Genomic DNA, 20902 nt, shown 5'->3' on the forward strand with positions numbered 1-20902 from the left:
GATGAGTAGTTTACCCTTATGGCCGCTGGTTTTGTTTTTTTTCCGAAAGAATGAAGGGGAAAAATATAACCAAATCTATGATAATGCTTGCACTCTGATACTGTTACTTTTTGTGTGTGTGTGTGTGTGTGTGTATTTTTTATCACTTCAACTTGCAAACCTGGCACCCTACCTGGGTATGACCCGAACGTGACAATGAATGGTTCGTGTGGAATCAAAAATCAATTCCGATGAAACTTCTGGACGTGTCTGGGTTGGAGATTTTATACCTGAATTTGACCTAGACTCACATAATTACCTGGTTTATGATACAAACATATATGCATGTATATACATAAATACAAATACCCATGTAGGTACATAAATACAAATAAACAGATATGCACGCACATAATTATATCGTGTATATGTAGATACATACACGTATCAAGTAGCACCCCTAGTTGGCTTATGAGTGGTCAAGTCCATATCTAACATGAAGTATTTGGTCGGCGAGCATGATACAACATCCAAACTATTATTGGACCATTGGGGCTTCCAATGGAAACATGTGCCTGTATGCTAATTTACGGTTATGGCATATGGATTTTGAATCTTTTTGCAAGATTGTGTTAAGGTGTATTAAGCACTACAAGTAGATCCGTTGTTTCTTTGCATAAACTTGCTGATTGACTTTGCTAAGACAGTGAAGTATTAGTTGTCTAAAAATAGAAATGGCAACAGGTCTTGGAGTGGGATGGGCCGGGATGGATAGAGTTTGATAGATTAGACTGAGTAAAACTATAAAAATTAATATTGTGGCATACAGATTAATTTTTCTTTTGCCTTAAGGAAGAAATTTCTGAAGAGCTATATATATATATATATATATATATATATATATATCCGAGGAGTTTATAGTAGATTTTACAATTACTTGTACCTGCTTCAAATCTACTGCAAGTTGTGTAAAACTTGCTCCATTAAGATATGTCGGGTTGGATACCTGATGGGGCAAAGTAAACTGCCACCCCTAGGAAAGACCCAAATTAAAGGAATGAGTTGCTAAAAGAATGGAAACCGATTAATTAGAGAAAAACAATCATTGAAGTTGCCTTTTTTTTTCTTTTTTTTTTTTTTTACATTAGAGATCCTATAAGTGCAGGTGATGACAGTGCACAAAACCCACAAAACAAAAAATTCAGCTGAAAAAAATCTTAGCTATTAATGCCCATGTTGAATAAAGAAAATTAATAGTAGAATTAAAGAAGTTAGGTTGGTAGCCAGATGTAAACCCGATCAAGGTCCACACTAAGGTGTGAACTCGAGCTTGTAGCTCGTCTGACTTGGGATGCCTCAATGGGGCAAAGAAGTCTATACAACAGAAAGCAATTGCAATATCAAAGCCTTCTAAGCAGATGTTATGATCAAGGGACTCATTTCCATTACTTTTTGTAGTTATGTTAAAACAGCTAAATCTTATAGATGATACATTTATACCAAACTAATATGGTCCTATGGTCATTGGTAGACAAAAAGGCCACATAACACCCTAGCGATTATCCGAACTAAAATGCGATACTATCATAGATCTAACAATTGAGAAACACTATAAGGAAGAAAAGGCATAAGATTCAGTGATTCACTAAAGGTTTCAATGTCTTTAAAAACTTTCCAAATTCACATGGTTATTAACCTCCCGAGATCTGAAAATGAATACTATACATCTATTTCAATCATTTGATGCTTAAGCAGCACAAGTGGATAGCATGGATCACTTGCTGTCCAGCCCTAGCTCCATATCTCATGCCCATGGTAAAGCCTAGCACCTGAACTGTCCGGTGACTGGTGGTCACATTTGGTCAGAGGTGATCTTGAACCCAACCCAACAAACCCGAACCCGAACCCAAACTCAAACCCAAACCCAAACCCAAACCGAAAGGGAACCCAAATGTTGCATAAAACCCGGTCATTGGGCGCGGGCGACAGTTGCTCAGCTAGTGGCGGCGAGTGAAGCGGGCGTCCGCGCGCTCTCGTCCGCGAGATCCTCTCCCGGTTATTTATAATCTCCCAACCCTACAAACGGGGAGAGAGGGAGGGAGAGAGAGAGAGCGCGCGCGCGCGAAGAGAAATCGGTGGGCTCTCCTCCAGCGCGGTTGAAATCTAGGGTTTCGAACCATCCCCGGATCCACTGCCCCCTTTTTCCTCTTCTCCGAATTCTTGTCAAGAATCGCCGCCCGATCTGGTAAACATTCTCATCTGGTTTCGTTGTGTTTGGTTCTCATTGCATTGTCCTTGATCGGCGTTTTAGGTATTCTTTTGTGGAGGATTTTGTGAGCTAAAAGTTTGGTTCTTTGATATTGTTGTTTTTTTCCCCTTTTCTTTTCTGGATATGATCAAGTTTATCAAAGGAATGATCGTTGATTTGCGTCTCTTGGTTTGTTGATCTTTTTTGGTTTGTGACATCGGTTTAACTGGATGCGTAGTCTACTTTTACTCGTAACTCTTGGTGGATCACTCAATGGATTGTTGTTCATTTTGTCTTGTGGTATTATAACTTTTTCTGTTGCTTTTGGACAATGTGTAAGGAATGCTGGTTTCTTGATCGCACTAGAATATATTCTAGAAGCAAGTTTGTTGGCGGTACCGTTGCTTGTTCTATATTTGGGAGTTGGTTTCTATTAGTAAGAAGGTCATTGGGATGTTTCTTTGATTTATGCAGTTCTGTGAGTGTCATCAAAATTTGTGTTGGGTTCTTAGTTTTTGCTCGTGATTCCTTTTGTTTTCCTGTTAGCGATATGTATTACTGCCGAAGGAAAGGTTTATCAATGATGAGCTGTAAAATGGAGAAATTCTACGTATCTTTTTGAATGATTGTTATGCTAAAAGTCTTGAGTCAGGGGAATGTCCGTACAAACGGTGATGCAAGTAGTGGAGCCTTTAGTATCAAGATAACAAAAGGATTTAGGAGTCCTCAATGAGGCTGAAAAGCAGTATGACTTTAGAATCTGATAGATACTTACCGGAGCTCCAAGGATAAATTATTGAGCAAGGTGGACTTTTTTGGACATCAATAAAATGCATCAAGGAAAAAACACAATGATAATGTTGTGATGAACTACACTGGTTTTTGCAGATCAAGCTTGATATGCAGCTCGGGTGCATTTGAATAATACATGTAACAAGAAATTTAGGAATTCAATTTGATATTGTATGATGATAGAAGTTTTAACAACAGAAAGATACTGAATCCTGGTGAAAAATCATCCATGATTTATAATGGAACGAAAATGAATATGATCCAATAGTAAGACTGTAAAAGATATACAAGGTGGAAATGAGGTAGAAACATTTTTTGATTAATTAGAAAATGCTAAATGGAATCTGTAGCATGAGTTTGAGAGCATGATGGTTTAGACCTATCTAGACCAAAGAAAAGTTCATAGATTGTGATTAGTTGGAATTGATATAGAACCAAAGATGTGCTAAGAACTAACAACTTGTTTTCCAAACTGATCTGTAGAGTGTAGTCAAGGATTTGAAAGTAAGTAGAAGGGAGTTGAAGATGCTATCTATTTCAGAGGATTTGGCCTTAAGAAGAAACAAATGGCAAATAATGAACCGTGAAGATTATTTTAAATAGGCAAAAATTACTCTTATCTTTTATTTTTGTTGCATTTCTGTTGTCAAATGAGTTTGATACCTATATTTTTAAGATCAGAATCAAGTATTAAATTGCAGAGGGGGCTAATATTAGATGGGATAATTGGGTCATAGATTGTAAGATTTTTCTTCTAATTTCCTTTAGGATTTTTTGAATATAAAAGAAATTTGAAATTGAAGTTCAGTCAACTATAAAGTAAATGAATGGAGAATAGAAAGCCACACATATGACAATACTAGTGTTTACCAATATAGACCCATATATGGCATGTCTAATGAATGATTTATTTTGTTTGATTATATATAATCTATCAATTTAATTATTCTTTTAGGTAGAATTTTTTTTTTTGAGAAAAAATGGGCAAATCTTTAACATATGGCTGTAAAAGACAAATATTTGCATGTTGTTTTTAGGTCTTTGAACTCCAATAATAGGCCTGCTAATTTTACTTCTCAACACTTATTGGTGATAAGTAATTTAAAAGCCACATAGTCCCATAATTTATAGAAACTAGACATACCCATAATTTGATATGCAGTCAGCATAGTCAAGCTGAATCTATAATTCCAAAGGAATGTAAAAAGTCTGTCATATGGATCTAAATTTTGTGATCCTACCCCGATCGTGATCGAAGGATTGGATCTGAATCTTTTAGGGCCATATTTTTCTGGATTGTAAGATCCAGACTGGGAATTGTAAAATTTTAACAACAATGTCTGATACTAATAATGGAAGTACAAAGCATTGTAATCATATTATTCAACATTTCTATTTCTAATATAGCAGTAATAGTCACTGTAAATAATAAGGAACAAGAGTTGATATTGCAGCAGCTTTTTCTAGTAAAAGAAAAAAAATGTGTGTTATGTTTTTAGGTATTTACTTATTTTTTTTGACAATCTCCATTAGTCACTGGCACAATCTGCTTAGACAAAAATTGGAATTTTTCAAATTTTCTAATTTCAAAACTGTATGAGTTGATAGTTTCATGCTTTAATCTAATGGTGAATTATACACTCTTCCAAAAGTTTTTATCTGTGTTCTTGGAAATCAGATGTCCTGAGAAATGTATTGATTGTTCGTACCATATCCTTTTTTAGATGTAGTTTTGGAACATACTAGCTTTGGGTTCTGGGCTTGAACTTGGGTGGGTCAAAATGGATCCATGTCTGATTGCACTGAAGCTATAAAATGTATTGAAATTAAGTATGGAACTGCAGTAGAGATTCTTGGACAGGATTGGTTTCCATCTTGCTTCTGGAAGTTATGAAGAATATATTACTTGATAGATGTTGCTATTCCGAAATAGCAAGTATTTTGTGGTAAGCGTGATCATCTTGATTGAATCTGATATTACAGCTTTGTAAAGAAAACAGGAAAAAAGAAATTAGGAAGGACTTCTTCAGCTAAATTTAATTTGTCAAAGGATAATATGGGATAGAGTTTTATTTTATGATCACCATGTTTAGATACAACTGTTTATACATCTATCAGAAGCTGTTGATACACCTATTTGTATAGGTGTCACAGGTTGTTTTATCTTTTCTCTGTATTTGGTAATTGCTCTGGATCTGAACTAGTTTCTTGCTCCGGCAGAGATAGAAGATGGCGGACACTGAGGATATTCAGCCTCTTGTGTGTGATAATGGAACCGGGATGGTGAAGGTACAAACAAATGATACTTCATCTTATTTAGGGCAATTGTTTCTAGGAAAATGCCTATGCTTCTTAAATTCTATGCCTCATCTCCATTAGGACAGTGCTCTTATTGATAATGACATTAGGGGTGCAATTTCATGCATCTATCTAACCAACACCCCAACCCTCCCCCTCAAAGAGAGAGAGAGAGAGAGACAACACACTTAAGGGCTGTTTTCCCTCTAAGTGTAATGGATAGGAATTTCTTAGATGGGTCATACCATACATTCTTATCATTTTGTTTCTCTCTAGGCTGGATTTGCTGGAGATGATGCTCCTAGGGCTGTTTTCCCTAGCATTGTTGGCCGTCCACGTCACACCGGGGTGATGGTAGGCATGGGCCAAAAAGATGCATATGTTGGGGATGAAGCACAATCCAAACGTGGTATTTTAACTTTGAAGTACCCTATTGAGCATGGTATTGTGAGCAACTGGGATGACATGGAGAAGATTTGGCACCATACATTTTATAATGAACTTCGTGTTGCCCCAGAAGAACACCCAGTTCTCCTCACCGAGGCACCTCTCAACCCCAAGGCCAATCGTGAGAAGATGACTCAAATCATGTTTGAGACCTTCAATACTCCTGCTATGTATGTTGCTATCCAGGCTGTTCTCTCTTTGTATGCTAGTGGTCGCACAACAGGTAAAACATGTTATTTGCTTTTGTATATTTATATTTTGAGATTTTTGCATATATATATATATATATATATATATATATATATATATATATATATATATATATATATATATATCCAATTGCATATTTACCCATGCAAAGTTGCAATTTCTTTTTGTATTTTTACCCTACCATCATCTTCCATTAGGTACTGCCAGACAAAGCCATTAAACTGTTTCTAAATTTAGGAAATGACATTTTTAGCTTCACAAAACCAGATCCAAAAAATTTAAATCAAAATAATGTTTAAGAGCTGAATCAAACCACTAATTATCAGCTAAAACACAACCTCTTAGCTTCCCAGACTACATTTAATGACAGCTTAAATTTATGATTCATTTTCCTTATATTGACTGAATTGACTTATTTATGCTACCTTATAATATTTGAATAGTCAATTTTTTCCTTTTTGATAAAAAAAATAAACAAAATACATACTACAATTTACTTTTGGATACTTCTGGAACTTCACTATTCAAAATAATCAAAAGATAACAATTAGTCTTATTAGTTCTACACATTTTTATATACTATATGTTAACTTGTCATGATATTTTTAAAAAGATAATTTATGATCACTTTACATTTATTCTACTATTAAAAATTAGCCTAGAATGTAGACTCAAGCAATTTAAAGAGCAATAATTAAAATAAAAATTTATCAATAGTTTGATATTCTTATCTCTTTGATAGAAAATAAGAGATTTTAAAGATATTTCTTTTAATTTTCTAGATATTTTCAAAATTTTACTACTTAAAATAATTAAAAGATATGAATTTTATTTTAAAATAATTAAAATATATCACTTTAAAATATTTTAAAATAGTAAAGTTTCAAAATATTCAAAATGATAGAATAAAACAAACATCGATCATTTAACTTTTTAGAGAAAATTATTAAAAGTTAAGATATGATGTAGAATTCTGTACAACTAATAGAATGATTTAATAGTTCTTAATTATTTTAATAGAACGAATTAACAGTTCTTAATTATTTTAAAAAGTAAAGTTTACAAAATATCCAAAATAATAAATGAAGTATGTATTTTGTTTATTTTTATTAAAGAAAAAAATTGAATATTCAAATTTGTGAGCTAGTAGAAATAATTCGACTCATTCAATATAAGTAAAATGAATCCATCCCCATATGTTGTCTTGGTGCTTAGGAGGTTTGTGTTTTAACCAATGGTTGGTAGGGGTGCAAATGGGTTGGGTCGGGTCGGCCCGAGGTTCAATTCTGCTCTTAAATATTTTATTGATTTAATTATTTTGGAGCTGGTGGCAGTTTAGCTGCATTGTCTAAATGTACTTAACGAAGGGTGATGACATGGTTAAATATGCAAAAAGAATTGGATTTAAAGGTAAATATGCAAATTGCAACTTTGCAGGGGTAAATTTGCAGTTGGGCAAACACTTCTTATATTTTTGGTCCAATTGCTTATTTTGAATGAAAACATTTTCTTGTTTAAATGTCTTTTGCTAGTTGTCTGCAAGATGATTTTTGTTTACTTATGAACTTAAGTTCACAAAGAGTTTTGCTAAAGGATGGAATATCTTGGCATGTCAAGACAACGTTTTGGTAATCTTTACTGTAAAAGCAACTGCAAACACAACTATTTCATCTAGTGCAAGGTCCGCCGTACCGGTACCGGTCGGCGTACCGGTGGCCGGCCGGACCGGTACGGTACCGGTCCGGTCCGGTACGTACCGGCTGGTACCGGTCCCGTACCGGCCGGTACGCGGTGGTTTCAAAAACCACAGCGCGCGGCGCTGTGGTTCTTAAAAAAAAAAAAAATCGTACCGGTGCGAACTGGCGTACCGGTTTCAAAAACCACAGCGCACGGCGCTGTGGTTCTAAAAAAAAAAAAAATCGTACCGGTGCGAACCGGAACCGTTACGAGGCCGGTACCGGCCGGTACGGGCTCCAAACCGGCCGGTACGGGCCCGAACCGGCCGGTACGCATCCCGGTTTTTTATCCGTTCCGGTACCGGTCCACGGCCGGACCGGTACGTACCGGCCCGTACCGGCCGGTACGGCATTCCATGATCTAGTGTGCATTATCTCGTGATGAGCCTTTTGTAAGCTTGTAAACTGTCACTTTTCTTAGTTGGATCTTTCAAATTTTTTACATTTCATATTCTGCAAATACAAACTTATGCCAAGTGCTTTTTGTTTACGTTATTGTTTACATTTTTTGTTTTCAACTGACCAATGTCGTCATCTAATTAAAAGGTAGTGGGAAAGATCAGCATTGATCACTTGTGGTTTTTGAATGGGGACATTTCTTTATATCATTAGTCTGTTCGGTTTAAATTCTTAAACGCTGAGTTGGTAGATATTTTGATTCTAGACCATATCATAGTTTCTCTTCTAACTCTTCCACCAAAAGTTGTCAGAATCTGAATTTAATGATATTTTGGAAAGAATTGGAAACTCTAATCACAGAAAATGACTTGATTTTGCAATTTAATCGAAGAGTTCTGGATATTGCTATATTTTATTCTATGATGCTTTTCCTTTCGTGGTCAATCATAATTATGATGCTTGTATGCATCATTTTCCCTCTTTGGGTGTTTGCTTGTATAGGTATTGTACTGGACTCTGGGGATGGTGTCAGCCACACAGTCCCCATCTATGAAGGATATGCACTTCCACATGCAATCCTCCGTCTGGACTTGGCAGGGCGTGATCTGACTGATGCTCTCATGAAGATTCTGACAGAGCGTGGTTACTCTTTCACTACCACGGCTGAGCGTGAAATTGTGAGAGACATGAAGGAGAAGCTGGCATATATCGCTCTAGACTATGAGCAGGAGCTGGAGATGTCCAAGACCAGCTCATCTGTGGAGAAAAGCTACGAGTTACCTGATGGTCAGGTGATCACCATTGGTGCCGAGCGGTTCCGTTGCCCGGAGGTTCTTTTCCAGCCATCAATGATTGGAATGGAAGCTGCAGGCATTCATGAGACCACTTACAACTCCATCATGAAGTGTGATGTCGATATTAGGAAAGATCTGTATGGCAACATCGTTCTGAGTGGTGGATCCACCATGTTCCCAGGTATTGCTGACAGGATGAGCAAGGAGATCACTGCCCTGGCACCAAGCAGCATGAAGATAAAGGTGGTTGCTCCCCCTGAGAGAAAGTACAGTGTTTGGATTGGAGGCTCCATCTTAGCATCTCTTAGCACTTTCCAGCAGGTGAGTGGGATTGCCACAATTTTATTTTCTAGAACACACTCATTATGACAGACTTACACACCCATATGCATACTGGCAATCACATGAACATCTCTCTGAAAGAAATGGCGATATGAGCTTTTCCAGAATAATCAAGTGATTTGAACATTTGAATAATACTGCTTTTGAGGATTTCACTTATTGTAGAATTATGTATTAATGTTCATTTTCTTGTTTGACGAAAAGCACTCATGAGAATTTGTCCATGATGGCAGATGTGGATTGCAAAGGCTGAGTATGATGAGTCTGGCCCATCGATTGTGCACAGGAAATGCTTCTAATTCTGCAGGACTGGGAAGCAATTTGAAGGAACTATTGTTACGTCAGGAGGATATGGCTTTCTTTGTTCTTTTCTTCTTTTCATTAGTGGACACAATTCAGCCAACCTGTTCGTTATTATTTTCTTCTTTGCAAAGACTTGTACTTGTATTCAGAATTGTAGCTTATAAATTTCGTTTTAATTTGGGTTTCAGTTAATCTTGTACCTTACATTTTTATTTCCAGTAATCTTATTTCTATTAGGAAGTGCATTTTAGTTTGTGGTTGGTTTCATGCACCCATTGAGGTATAAGTATGATGCCCGCTGGTTAGATGACTGACTTGAAGAAAAACCACAGGAATCCTTTTTTGCCCTTGGGCTCTGACGCCTTGTTTGGGTATAACCGAATTTGTAGTTCTATTCTGTTGAATGTCCTTGTCTTTGGATGGAGATGCGTTATATTCCGTACTGTAATCAGATTTGGTTGGATTTCAGTTTTATGTGGTTTTGATTGGCAGTGTGGTTTGCATCAGGAAGCGAAGAAAATTAGTAATTCTAGAATCTTTTCTCTTTTTTTTTGTCACCTTCTCGGCAACCAAACAAAACCCTGAAGTATGATTGTAATAGCATGACACTTGTGGAAGATTGTTTGGTTGATGGCTTATTTTTATGCCTCCTAGGCTGAAGGCTAAAGAAGCAGACTGCACCTGTTTGGTTCCGCTGATATAATTCTCTAGATTCTGTGGTTGTTTAAACTTTTGTTTGAGAAGCCTTGTATAAGTTGTGGCTTTTTTGATTTGCAGAGTTGCATAATTCTCTCGGTTGCTTATTATTGACATTCACATAAAGGTCAGGTTTCTACATCCATCTATACCGACTGGCATCAGGTCATGCTTTACTGAATTATATGCCTTTTGATGCAACTTTTTCAAGTTGCATTTTAGTTATATGACTTGATTTATATACGATGGAGCTAACTTGAGTGAGGCAGAAGGACGGAGCGACAGGGGCTGCGGCCGATCCGCAATCTGAGGATTTTTGAGATACTGAACTGTGTCTACCAGTATTTAACCTCTTGCAATTCTTGGGACAGAAAACCGTCCCTCGAATTCCTCCATAGCTCTATGTTTTTCTGTCATGCCCATACGCTGGCCAAACGAATCCTTAGAAATATCCTCACGCTAGGTAGAAAATGCCATTCCAATTGTTGCACCTTTGGTTACTCCAGCCAAATGGTGGGCACTTCAACTTCTCGTTTCATCTATTATTGTCAAGATAGCCAACCAAGCAAGCAAACCATAGTTGAGAACCAACCAAGATTTAGCGTGGTGCTGTAAATACAAGGCTGCATGTGGCTGAGGAATAAGAGAGTAGAAATAGTTATGTTTGGTGGATATGAATTTTGCTAAAAAAAAAGATCGCTTCATAATTGATATTGTATCAAAAGGTCGGATTTTTTTCCCCCCTAGTCCCATCCACATTTAGTCTCTCCCGGAATAAATTATTTCTGATATATCTAACAACATATTTCCTTGATGTGGTAGCTGAAGACTGAAATCCTGAGCTTGTAGCCGAGACAGGGGACCAAAACTTTATGTCTGAAAAATAGGGCCTCTCCCTCTTCTGTGCGGGCCTCTTTACCGCTTGAGCTTCTAACTGATCCGAGTTTCTACTACTAAGTTAAGTAGCACTTCAGCTATTCAATTATAGAATAGATTCCGATCAAGCAAGCACCCTCCGAAAGTGGACTCCACCAAGAAAGTCTGTACCACTCAAGGAGTACTTTGCAACGCCCGAAGGAGCAGCAACCGAACCTGGGGAATGAATGCACTCCAAGTCCTGAAATGCAAAATTAGATGGGACTTGCTTCTGGTTTTCAACCGGCCTCAGATCCATGCAGTGCTAAAAACTAGCTTCACAAGATGAGCTCCGAGAGATGTGAGAGGCTGCTAAAGAAAGTAGAGCGGCATTGTCGATGAAATTAAGGTAAGTTTTATTGTAGAGATAACATCCTAGAAGATGGAGGCAGGATTGAATATGAGGTGTGACTCATGAGAAGGTTATGAGGGAGAGGGGCTGCAATCCTAAAAGAGCAAAGTGGCGAGAGTGAGAAAGAGAAGAGAGATGTAGGTGGTAGTGTCATACCTTGGGGGGACCTCTCCATCTTCACTCCTGCCAATCGCACCTCCTTCGCAACTCTTTACCAATCGCACCTCATCTTCAACCCCATCATTCTTTTTTTTATTGCAATCTAAGATATTATCCTTATCAATGAATCCCACCTCAACTTTGCCAACCTTAATGTTTCTCCTTCCATGCTTAGGCAAGCTTGTCTCTTCCAGTTGACCACAATTTTTGGCAGGCTACATACATATTGAGGAATATACTGTTAGATATATGAGGGATAATTTGAGTTCCAAGAGGTTAAATTTATAAAGGACTCTGAAAAAAAAAATCTTATCTTTCGTTGCAAAAATTGCTATGAGGAGGTATTTTTTATTTTTTGGAAAATTCACGTATTGAAATAACTACGCCCCAAGTAAGCTCTTTTTTAGATATAATTTCTGAATTTTCCTTATATTTTACAACAACTGTTTTCTTTGAAAAACTATAGACATAAACGAAAGCTTTGAGCTATAAAAAATTTTATATTTTTTTGAAATACAAGTCGTTATGCCAATGTAAACAAGTTTAATTAACATAATTATGTCTTATTTATATTTATTTCTTAAAATTATCTGACAGCAATTAGATTTGATTTCGATTCTTAGACCTGGTTTATTCCTAAGCCGCTCTTTCTTCTTGGTCCTCCAGAAGAATAGAATCGGCCTCTAACCCTTCCCTTCGCTGTTCCTCCTTCCCTCTGAAGACGAACAGATTGGCGGCCATGGCGGCCGCGGAGCATCCCCGTCTCCTGCTCCCCCAATTCCTCTCCCCCGACCTCTGTAAGGTATTCTCTCTCTCTCCCCCCGCCCCCTCCCCGGCTTCGTTCTCTTCTACTATATATGGGCATAAAAGTTATTCTATGGAGGGGTTTCTTGTTAGGAGCTGGAGTTCATCCACCGGAGCTGCGGCACGGTGGGGTATCGCCCCAACGTCTTCTCCACGACCCTCTCTCACCTCATCGCCACCAACTGCGCCCACCTCATTCTCCCTTTTCTCTCCACCAGGGAGAGACTCAAGGAGAAGGTCGAGGAGTTCTTCGGATGCGAGTTCGAGCTCTTCATCGAGTTCACCGGCCTCATCAGGTCCCAAGTCCTCATCTTTTTTCCATTCAAATGCTTCTCTGCTTCTTCTCGAGGATATTTGGTGAAATAGCATCACGCTTTCTAGCTAATATCGTGCCTCTTGGAGATTGGATTGGATACTAGTTGAAAATAGTCGGAGATCATTGGAACATTTGATGCCCTTTTCCTGGTTTGAGGGAATATGACAGTTCAATGGGTTATCTTTTGTCTCAACGTTGGAAGGACATCATGCATGGAATTTCCCGTGCAACACTTGGAGACATTGTTGGCTTTCTCTTGGTTGCAAGGAAAGCTATGTAAGAGGAAAGGCAAAGAATGATTCTTTTCTGCGGAAAAGGAACAAAATTTGAATCTTTATTTGTTCTCCTTGGTAGAAAAAACATGATCATTCAATACTCTAGAAAAAAAATGGTTCAGCATTTTATTTTCTGCACTATTTTTGGGAGAAAACTTAAGGTCGAATTTTCTGGCAATTATGGATAATGATTTTCCATATCTTAAGTTGTTCTTTAAAACAAAACAACCGAAGAAAAAGAATTTTCCAGGGGATAAATGTTCCTCAACCTTTCTCCCTATGAGCAGACATACCACTTTTATTGTTTTCCTGATGTCTTTTTACTACTCTCTCCATGGTTCAATACCATAATCAACAACTCTGCTGTTGAAATTTTTTTAATACATTATTTAGTTTTTTACGTGGACTAACTGAGGTATTAAATTGAGGTCTTACTTTACTTGTCAAGATTGTTTAATTTTTAAGTATCTATTTGAGGAGCAGAGCTAATTCATTATATAGCTAGATCTGTCACTTTGGACAAATTGTCACTGGTGTTATGTATCTGAATTAATTTGTCATTGGTGATGGCTGGTCGACATGATATATGATAAAATGGTTTTCCATTATGCAGTTGGTGCAAAGGCGCATATATTGGATGGCATAGCGATGACAATAGGCCTTATCTTAAACAAAGAGATTTTGCGGTTTGTACCTATTATCTAGAATGTTTCACTTTCATGATTATCCCTATCTTGTACATGTCTGGATTTATGTATTATGTCCAACTTTATGTAGCTTCTAGAATAATGAAATGTAATCACATGGTGTTTATTCATGTTAGTGCTCAGATATCGTTAATCGGGGAATCTTTTGTCTTCAAGAGTTCATTGTTTCTGTCGGTCCTGTATAACTCATGCACATCTTTACTATTCTAGTGCTATTTAGTTGAACTATAGAGTTTTAGTTTTAATCCTGAAAATATAGTTTCCCAGTTTTCTAGTATTATATTCTCGGATATCCTTATTAAAAATCATCACTTATTATTTATAGGGTTCTTTTGCTTGAGTCATTCCAATTGATATTCTCCCTAACAACTTCTCATTTATTTCATAAAAGGCAGTTTGCTACTTAAACAGTCATGGAAAGGATTTCAGAGGTGGAATATTTCACTTTAAAGAAGGGGAACCTTCGTCCCTTGTACCGGTCGCTGGAGTAAGTAGTACATCAGTGATCTTCTCTTCCTTTAGAAAGATACTACCTTTTGTTATATACAAAAGCTTTAGTCTTCTTGTTATCACATTATACAAAATCTGTTGTTTACTATATTATGGTATGGAAGGAAGTACTTATTTGAAATGGCCAATGCAGGCATTGTAGTTATATATATAGAATTATCTAGCATTTTGTGTGATGAAAGTTTGATGTTTTGTTAAGTAACTATGTGTTATTTCTTTCAGGATGTTGTGATCTATACAGCTGACAATCGCAACATTCATTCTGTAGATGAGGTATGTTTCCATTCCCTTAAACTTTTGTCACAACATTCCTTGCTGAGTTATCTTTTGCTTTTGCTAAATACATGAATTCACTTTGATCTCCGGATCTGATAAACTTTAGTGGCATTTTACTCCATTTCATGGTCTTCTGGTCCTATGTACTCATATGTTTTGAATTGAATCTGGTTCATCTTGGTAACGCAAGTAGTAGATGTGGATTATAGTAGCCAAAAAGAGGCCAGCATTTTCTCACATGTGGTCTTCTATGAGGTTTAATTGAATTTATTATCTCTGTCAGCATGCCATTTATACAAGAACAAGCTGAAATGAATATCCCTATGGTTGCTAGTCAGGAAATTGTGTCACTATCTTTTATCTATTTGGCAGCATTCCTTGTGCTTTAAAATGTCAATACTCCAAAAGATGCCCTTAGTCTATGGCATTCTACATTTATGAAAATGCAATATTAAGTTAATAAAAGGAAGACAAACCAGAAATAATTAATAACTTATATAATGATCTGACAAATGAAGAATTTCTTAGTAGTGAAATTCAGGATAAAACCAAATTTTAGAACCCCATGGGGGGTAGCAGGTGCTAGGCAATTGGACATGACAGGGAGGATAAGAGAGTGGAAGAGGAGAGGATAGGAGAGTGAGAATGAAGAGGGGAGGGGTGAGGAGAGGAGAGAAGGATAAGAAAAGAGATTGGGGAGGATGAGGCCAAGAGAGATCTGGATGAGTAAGGGTAGGGCTGAAATCGGATTGGACATGAATCAGATACTAATTATCTATATTCATATTTGTTTTGTTTGACGAATACAGATACAGATACAGATGTTAGTTAGATGCAAAAATTCATATCCATATTTGTTTTAAACGAATACGGATATAAATCGGATACCAAAAGTATGGATATAAATCGGATAATTAAATTTATGACAAGATATTACTAAATAGATGATAAATTGAATTAATAGCATGCTAATATGGTATTTTATTCTTCTTAAAAGTTTATGAGTGATATATAAAATTAAATAGGGCTATAAATGGAATCAGATATTTGGATACAGATCGAATAGTTGTCTATCCATATCCATCTTTCTTTGACGGATATGGATACGGATACGTATATTAGTCGGATGTTCAGATTTATATCTATATTCGGATAGTTTCGGATACAAAAACAGATTCGGACGAATATTATCCGATCCACTTTCACCCCTAAGTAAGGGGTTTAGATAAATAAGGTTTGATTTATAATGTATTGCTAGTATGTAATGTGTTGCTGCATGATGTGATTTTATTGCTAATTATGGCTGGGTAGGCTGAGGTCGGCCTTGGCCAGGTCTGAATTAGTTTGGGACTGGATTTTGGAGCCTGGCTTGGGCCTAATGCCCTTTTTATCTTAGCCTAGGCCTAGCCCAGAGTTAGGCAGCCTTGGCCTATTATGTATTGTGATAATACAGTACAATTCAGTAGAGTACAGTATAATACAATACACATATTTAATATAATTGTATATGAATATGTTTTTTTTTTAATATTGACTTTGGGCCACACCTTGGTGAAGGTCAGCGATCTTGGCCCTGAATCAGTTTGGACCTGAATTTTGGGGCCCAGAATGGGCTTGAAGCTCGTTTGCTCTTAGGGCCTGTGTGGTTTGATGTAAGTAGGGTGAGCCAGAGCCCACTTCATTGAAGCGGCTTCCGCACCTGATGGGCTGAAGATGCTTCCGGTCTAAGTTGGCCCATAGCACGAACTCAGTTCAGCTCCATTTTGGGCCAACAAAACATTTGAAGAGGGCTCACCCTGGCCTGAACTTGGTTCAGATGCCCGGTTATGGGCAACCAAATGGGTTTTTGGTCCAAGCCCAGCCCCTTCACTTTGCTGCACAGAGATCTTAGAGAAGAGCTGCCACATTTGTTTTCTTGTACCAGGAACTTTTGTTTTATGATTCAACATGTCAGAGTATTAAATAAACCCTGAATTATGATGATTAGTGTTCTTAACCGTCAAAAAATGTTCTCAATGATATTGATCCACTTATGATTTCACAGGTTATTGATGGTGAAAGACTTACATTAACTCTTTGGTTCAGCCGTGACAGTGCACATGATGAGGATGCCAAGCTGATCGCTCTTCTCTCTCAGATATTATTGAGCCAGGAAGATGATGAATGTAATTCTAACCTGCCTTTGCCAGCATCTGATAATATGTATTGGTTTCCTCATGGGGAGTCGGGTTTTGATATACGCTGTGCCAGATTGCAAATCCTTGGCTTTAGTTTCTATTCATCCAATGATGGCAAATATAATATATCTAATACATCACATGACCCTTTGGAGCTGCTCGTGAAGCCATTGCAAATTGGTAGAGGGAATGAAATTTTTGAGAAGGAATTCATCAACAGTTTGCATGCTCTGCAGGTAACTTCTTGACAGCATCTGTAAAAGAACTATTCTCCTTTACTTAACCGACTGTAGAGGGTAATGGGCATTTTGATCATCTTGCTTGAACTACTATACTCATTCCACTGTTTGTTGCTTCTTGAATGGACTAAGGTATTGCAATCCAAACATTTATGGGGGCTTAGCTCTATCAAGGCAACAAATCCATATCATTCCATGAAAAATTTGTATTATTCTATGAAAACTGATGAGCTTATTTCTGTAATTCATCAAGCAGGTTAAGTGATTTAGATATGCTCTCATGGTTTAAACTGAGGACCCCTTTCAAAAATAACTGCTAAAGAAACCAACTATTGATACATTCTGTTTGGTGAAGCTAACTCAATAGAGAGGCTTGTTATTTAAATGGTTTCGAAAGAGTTTGTCACACCATTCATTATTATTTCACAGTGAGATAACTGATTAAATTAGATTGAGGTTGGCTAGCCCTTAAAACTTCATGGTTATTTTGTGAGGAGTGTTAGTACCAGGACCATATTTAATGCTAGTCTCGTCATCTGCTCTAACTGATTATACGAAATCTTCAATTATTCAAGCGCATGAGTCATCCGCTAAAACATGTTCTATTATTGCTATTGATTTTTGTGATCGCTAATGCCATCTTTTACACAGGTGGTGCAATTCTACTACTGGAAAGCCCCTGAATTGGCTACAGAAAGAAGAGAAACTGGCACTGCCATGGGATCGGCCCAACATTCTCTGATAGAGAAGTCAAGCAACTTGGAACTGGTGTTGCCATGCAATAACGAACTTGCCGAGACAGTTTTAGGCCGCATATCTTATGATGATGCAAATCTTTCCTTTGACTGGAGTGACTTTGCACTTGCAGTTATCAGGTGGGAGGACTATATTTGTAGATTATGCGGGGACTTGTCAATTCTTATGCCACATTGGTTAGCCCAGCGGACTGTATTCTTTGTCAATCCTGCTGAGCTGAAGAAATGAAATGAATGACCAAAATAAAGATCTTTAAATTATGCTGAAAGCTATTGCAATTTGATTATTCCATGCGTCTCTTAACAAATTTGATGTACCTTTGGAACTGTTGCCAGGGGAAATCCTTTAAACTTTTTTAGTGCTTTCGAATTAGGAAATGCACTGTCAATTTATTTTTTCTGCTGGTATGTTTGCAACTGTCGTTCGGCAGAGAGAAAATATTGGCACAGAAAGTAATTAAATGCAGAGACTCTGATTTATCCATCTCAAACTTTTATTGATCAAATGAGTCTTGGCTTCAATTCCTGTGTATGACATCTACTACAATTATCATCAAATCTGTTTGCTCCACCCAAAATAACATTCAGTGTGCTTTTTGGTGGGGTGCCCTAGGCAAGAAGTGGCTTCTGCATATGAGGTCATGAAGTCCATTTCCAAAACTCAAGCATTCAGGGGGTATGGGCATTTTGACATAGAGCTCTTGTTTCGAAACTACGCTGGTGAATGTTGACCGAACCAAATCACCTATTCAAGTTTATTGTTGCATGCAAAATATTTATCAAAAGATGGTGCATGGCAAGTGAAGTTCTTTGCTGATCACGTATGCTCAAGTGTTATATCAAGTAGGAATATTTTGAAAGTTTATATTTGTTGGTTAGTAGGCAAGGGAAATACTATCAATTTTCATAATGGTCTTGGATTCCTGCACTTCCCCATTATAGAGTAAATATTGAGAAATCTTGGGATGGGATTACTAAAGTTGCTACTTTAATTGACTCCACTTCAAATACATGGAAAGAAAACTTCATCAGGGCTTGTTTGGGTAATCCAGTAGGATTTCAGTTGAATTTCTTTTCCTACTAGATTGAGAAGTTCATTTGAGCATGGCTCATATCAACTCAACACCCTTTCCGTCCTAATTCTATGTGGATTTTTTTTTTTTTTGTACAATTCAACAGGCTTATAGATTGGGACTTAGGCCGGAATTTTGATGGGCTCTTTGATGATGCAGTCTGGGTGGGCCAACAGGTTTGATTTTAAGCCATTGGCAACATAGACAATTGTAAAATTGAAAAAGGTGCTCAGCGGATTTTGAACTATCAAGATCAGCTTCTATAGTTCAAGGCAAAGAATAGAATATTTTCTTCCATCACGAAAAAAAGAGAACCAAAAGAAAGGAATATTTTCTTCGTAATCTTTTTATACAGACTGATGCGGGATTTGCACCCCGTCACCAGCATAGCCCCCACCGATCCGAGCAGCGAAAGCGACTGCGTCCCTCCCGAGGTATTATCCGCTTTGGGGATGCTCTGCTGGCGCGGAGCTCGCGCAGAGGGCGCACCTGTCTGTGAGTGCGAAGCTCGCACGGGGGTCACCCGTCAACGCCCCTCACGATTTTGTCTCACAAAAGGGCACTCGAAAGGAAAGGCTTAAGCCTCCTCATTATAAGGCACAGACCTTTCCGCTACTTGGTCGATGTGGGACTAAATTCGGGAACCCCCCACAACACAGCCCCCCAGCGGGAAGGTCCTGTGCGGGTTAGAGGCTCCTTGCCGGGAAGGCGAAGGGCTAGGCCCTCCTTTTAGCGCCATCTGATGCGGGATTTGCACCCCGTCACCAGCATAGCCCCCCACCGATCCGAGCAGCGAAAGCGACTGCGTCCCTCTCGAGGTATTGTCCGCTTTGAGGATGCCCTGCTGGCGCGGAGCTCGCACAGGGGGCGCACCTGTCTTTGGGACTAAATTCGGGAACCCCCCACAACAGACCATAGGTGGGCCATCATCTTTATTAAGTGATTAGCTAAAGTTGTTTGCTCAAATTTGGACACTGCAAAATATTGCTCCAAGGATCCAAATGTTCATTTGGAGAGCTCCAGTTGGGCCACTTTCTGTTCAGCCAGCACTTTTGAAAAAAGGGCAAAAAATTTGATTATTTGTGCCGAATCAGCCAATCTTTTTGTACCTCATCTTTTATTCATAATTTTATTTTTTTATTATATCTCCCCCTTAAAAATATTAAAAGTTGCGAACGCTACCAAAACAACACAGGAAGCAGTCCTCCAAAGTGGGGCGGTGAATGTCAAGCAATAGACCGTTTTGATTCCTTTGTTTCATGCCTCTTGGCTGCTTCTTTCGTTGTGTCATTGAGCTGGAAAGTAGCAAAAGCTCTCTTGGCCATGCTTTAACGATTCATTTTTCTATGGGTTCCGGAGAGGAAGAGAGGATATGTATGATGATCATTGTGACATGACACCAACCAACAAGATGGAAAGCATATTATGGAGGACACATGAGACCATACTGCTTTGTTGGCTTTGGTGCAATAATCCTGCAATTAGTGTTCACTAGAATGTGTCATGCCGGCTCTATATTGATCTACTTCTTTTTTTCATTTATACTACTCTGGTGGTCGGCATACCGAGCTACATTTTCTTTTTGGCAGCCAAAGAGATAAACTACCCAACAACTATCCATCTATTATGATCGTAAGCATGGTATACCGTATCGGTCCGAACCAGATGGTATTGATATTCGATACGGACGGCATACCGATACTTGGTACGTCAAAAAAATTTAATACCGTACCGTATTGATACTGTGCTAGTGTAGCACTAGTACGGATTTGGTATCGAGATGGTGAACTTTGATCGTAAGAAATCTAGTATATCGCGTCCAAAACATATCATCTTTACGAAGCCATCGCCGTCGGAAAAGTTCATGTATTGCTGAGACAAGCTTGGCGTAAACGACATCAGTAGTATTATTGGAGAGTGTATTGAAGCTAACGCTGACATTGTCGACATTGCCAGGACTTGGGTGGTGTCTGTGTTGGAGTGAATAATTCTTTGCACCGATCGATCGAGAGATATCGTTTCTCTCTCTGTTATTCTGTTGCATCCTGAAGCTATTTTGAGTGAGGCATCAGAGCCCTGTTCTGGTTTTCTTTTACAAGT

General features: G+C 38.0%; 2 protein-coding genes across 2 annotated transcripts; both read left to right on the forward strand.

Annotated features, from left to right (window-relative positions):
• Positions 1-1965: 1965 nt before the first annotated feature.
• Positions 1966-9798, forward strand: LOC103713238 (actin). The gene is made up of 5 exons (XM_008800105.4): positions 1966-2224; positions 5240-5308; positions 5594-5987; positions 8611-9224; positions 9479-9798. The coding sequence occupies exons 2-5, from the start codon at positions 5249-5251 to the stop codon at positions 9542-9544; spliced, it is 1134 nt and encodes a 377-aa protein (XP_008798327.1). The 5' UTR covers positions 1966-2224; positions 5240-5248; the 3' UTR covers positions 9545-9798.
• A 2521-nt stretch (positions 9799-12319) lies between these two features.
• LOC103713247 lies at positions 12320-18213 on the forward strand. The gene is made up of 7 exons (XM_008800116.4): positions 12320-12472; positions 12568-12770; positions 13679-13751; positions 14164-14259; positions 14505-14555; positions 16603-16971; positions 17626-18213. The coding sequence occupies exons 1-7, from the start codon at positions 12410-12412 to the stop codon at positions 17956-17958; spliced, it is 1188 nt and encodes a 395-aa protein (XP_008798338.1). The 5' UTR covers positions 12320-12409; the 3' UTR covers positions 17959-18213.
• The last annotated feature ends 2689 nt before the right edge of the window (positions 18214-20902 follow it).

The sequence above is a fragment of the Phoenix dactylifera genome, chromosome 6 (genome assembly GCF_009389715.1).
Source record: "Phoenix dactylifera cultivar Barhee BC4 chromosome 6, palm_55x_up_171113_PBpolish2nd_filt_p, whole genome shotgun sequence".
NCBI lineage: Eukaryota > Viridiplantae > Streptophyta > Magnoliopsida > Arecales > Arecaceae > Phoenix > Phoenix dactylifera.

What these genes read in the sequence shown, in the direction of transcription:
- LOC103713247 (XM_008800116.4), top strand. Translation starts at nt 12,410, where the DNA reads ATGGCGGCCGCGGAGCATCCCCGTCTCCTGCTCCCCCAATTCCTCTCC. An exon ending in TCTCCCCCGACCTCTGTAAG is followed by an intron (nt 12,473 to 12,567) that starts GTATTCTCTCTC and finishes GTTTCTTGTTAG; the next exon opens with GAGCTGGAGTTCATCCACCG. An exon ending in GAGTTCACCGGCCTCATCAG is followed by an intron (nt 12,771 to 13,678) that starts GTCCCAAGTCCT and finishes TCCATTATGCAG; the next exon opens with TTGGTGCAAAGGCGCATATA.
- LOC103713238 (XM_008800105.4), top strand. Translation starts at nt 5,249, where the DNA reads ATGGCGGACACTGAGGATATTCAGCCTCTTGTGTGTGATAATGGAACC. An exon ending in ATGGAACCGGGATGGTGAAG is followed by an intron (nt 5,309 to 5,593) that starts GTACAAACAAAT and finishes GTTTCTCTCTAG; the next exon opens with GCTGGATTTGCTGGAGATGA. An exon ending in TGCTAGTGGTCGCACAACAG is followed by an intron (nt 5,988 to 8,610) that starts GTAAAACATGTT and finishes TTGCTTGTATAG; the next exon opens with GTATTGTACTGGACTCTGGG.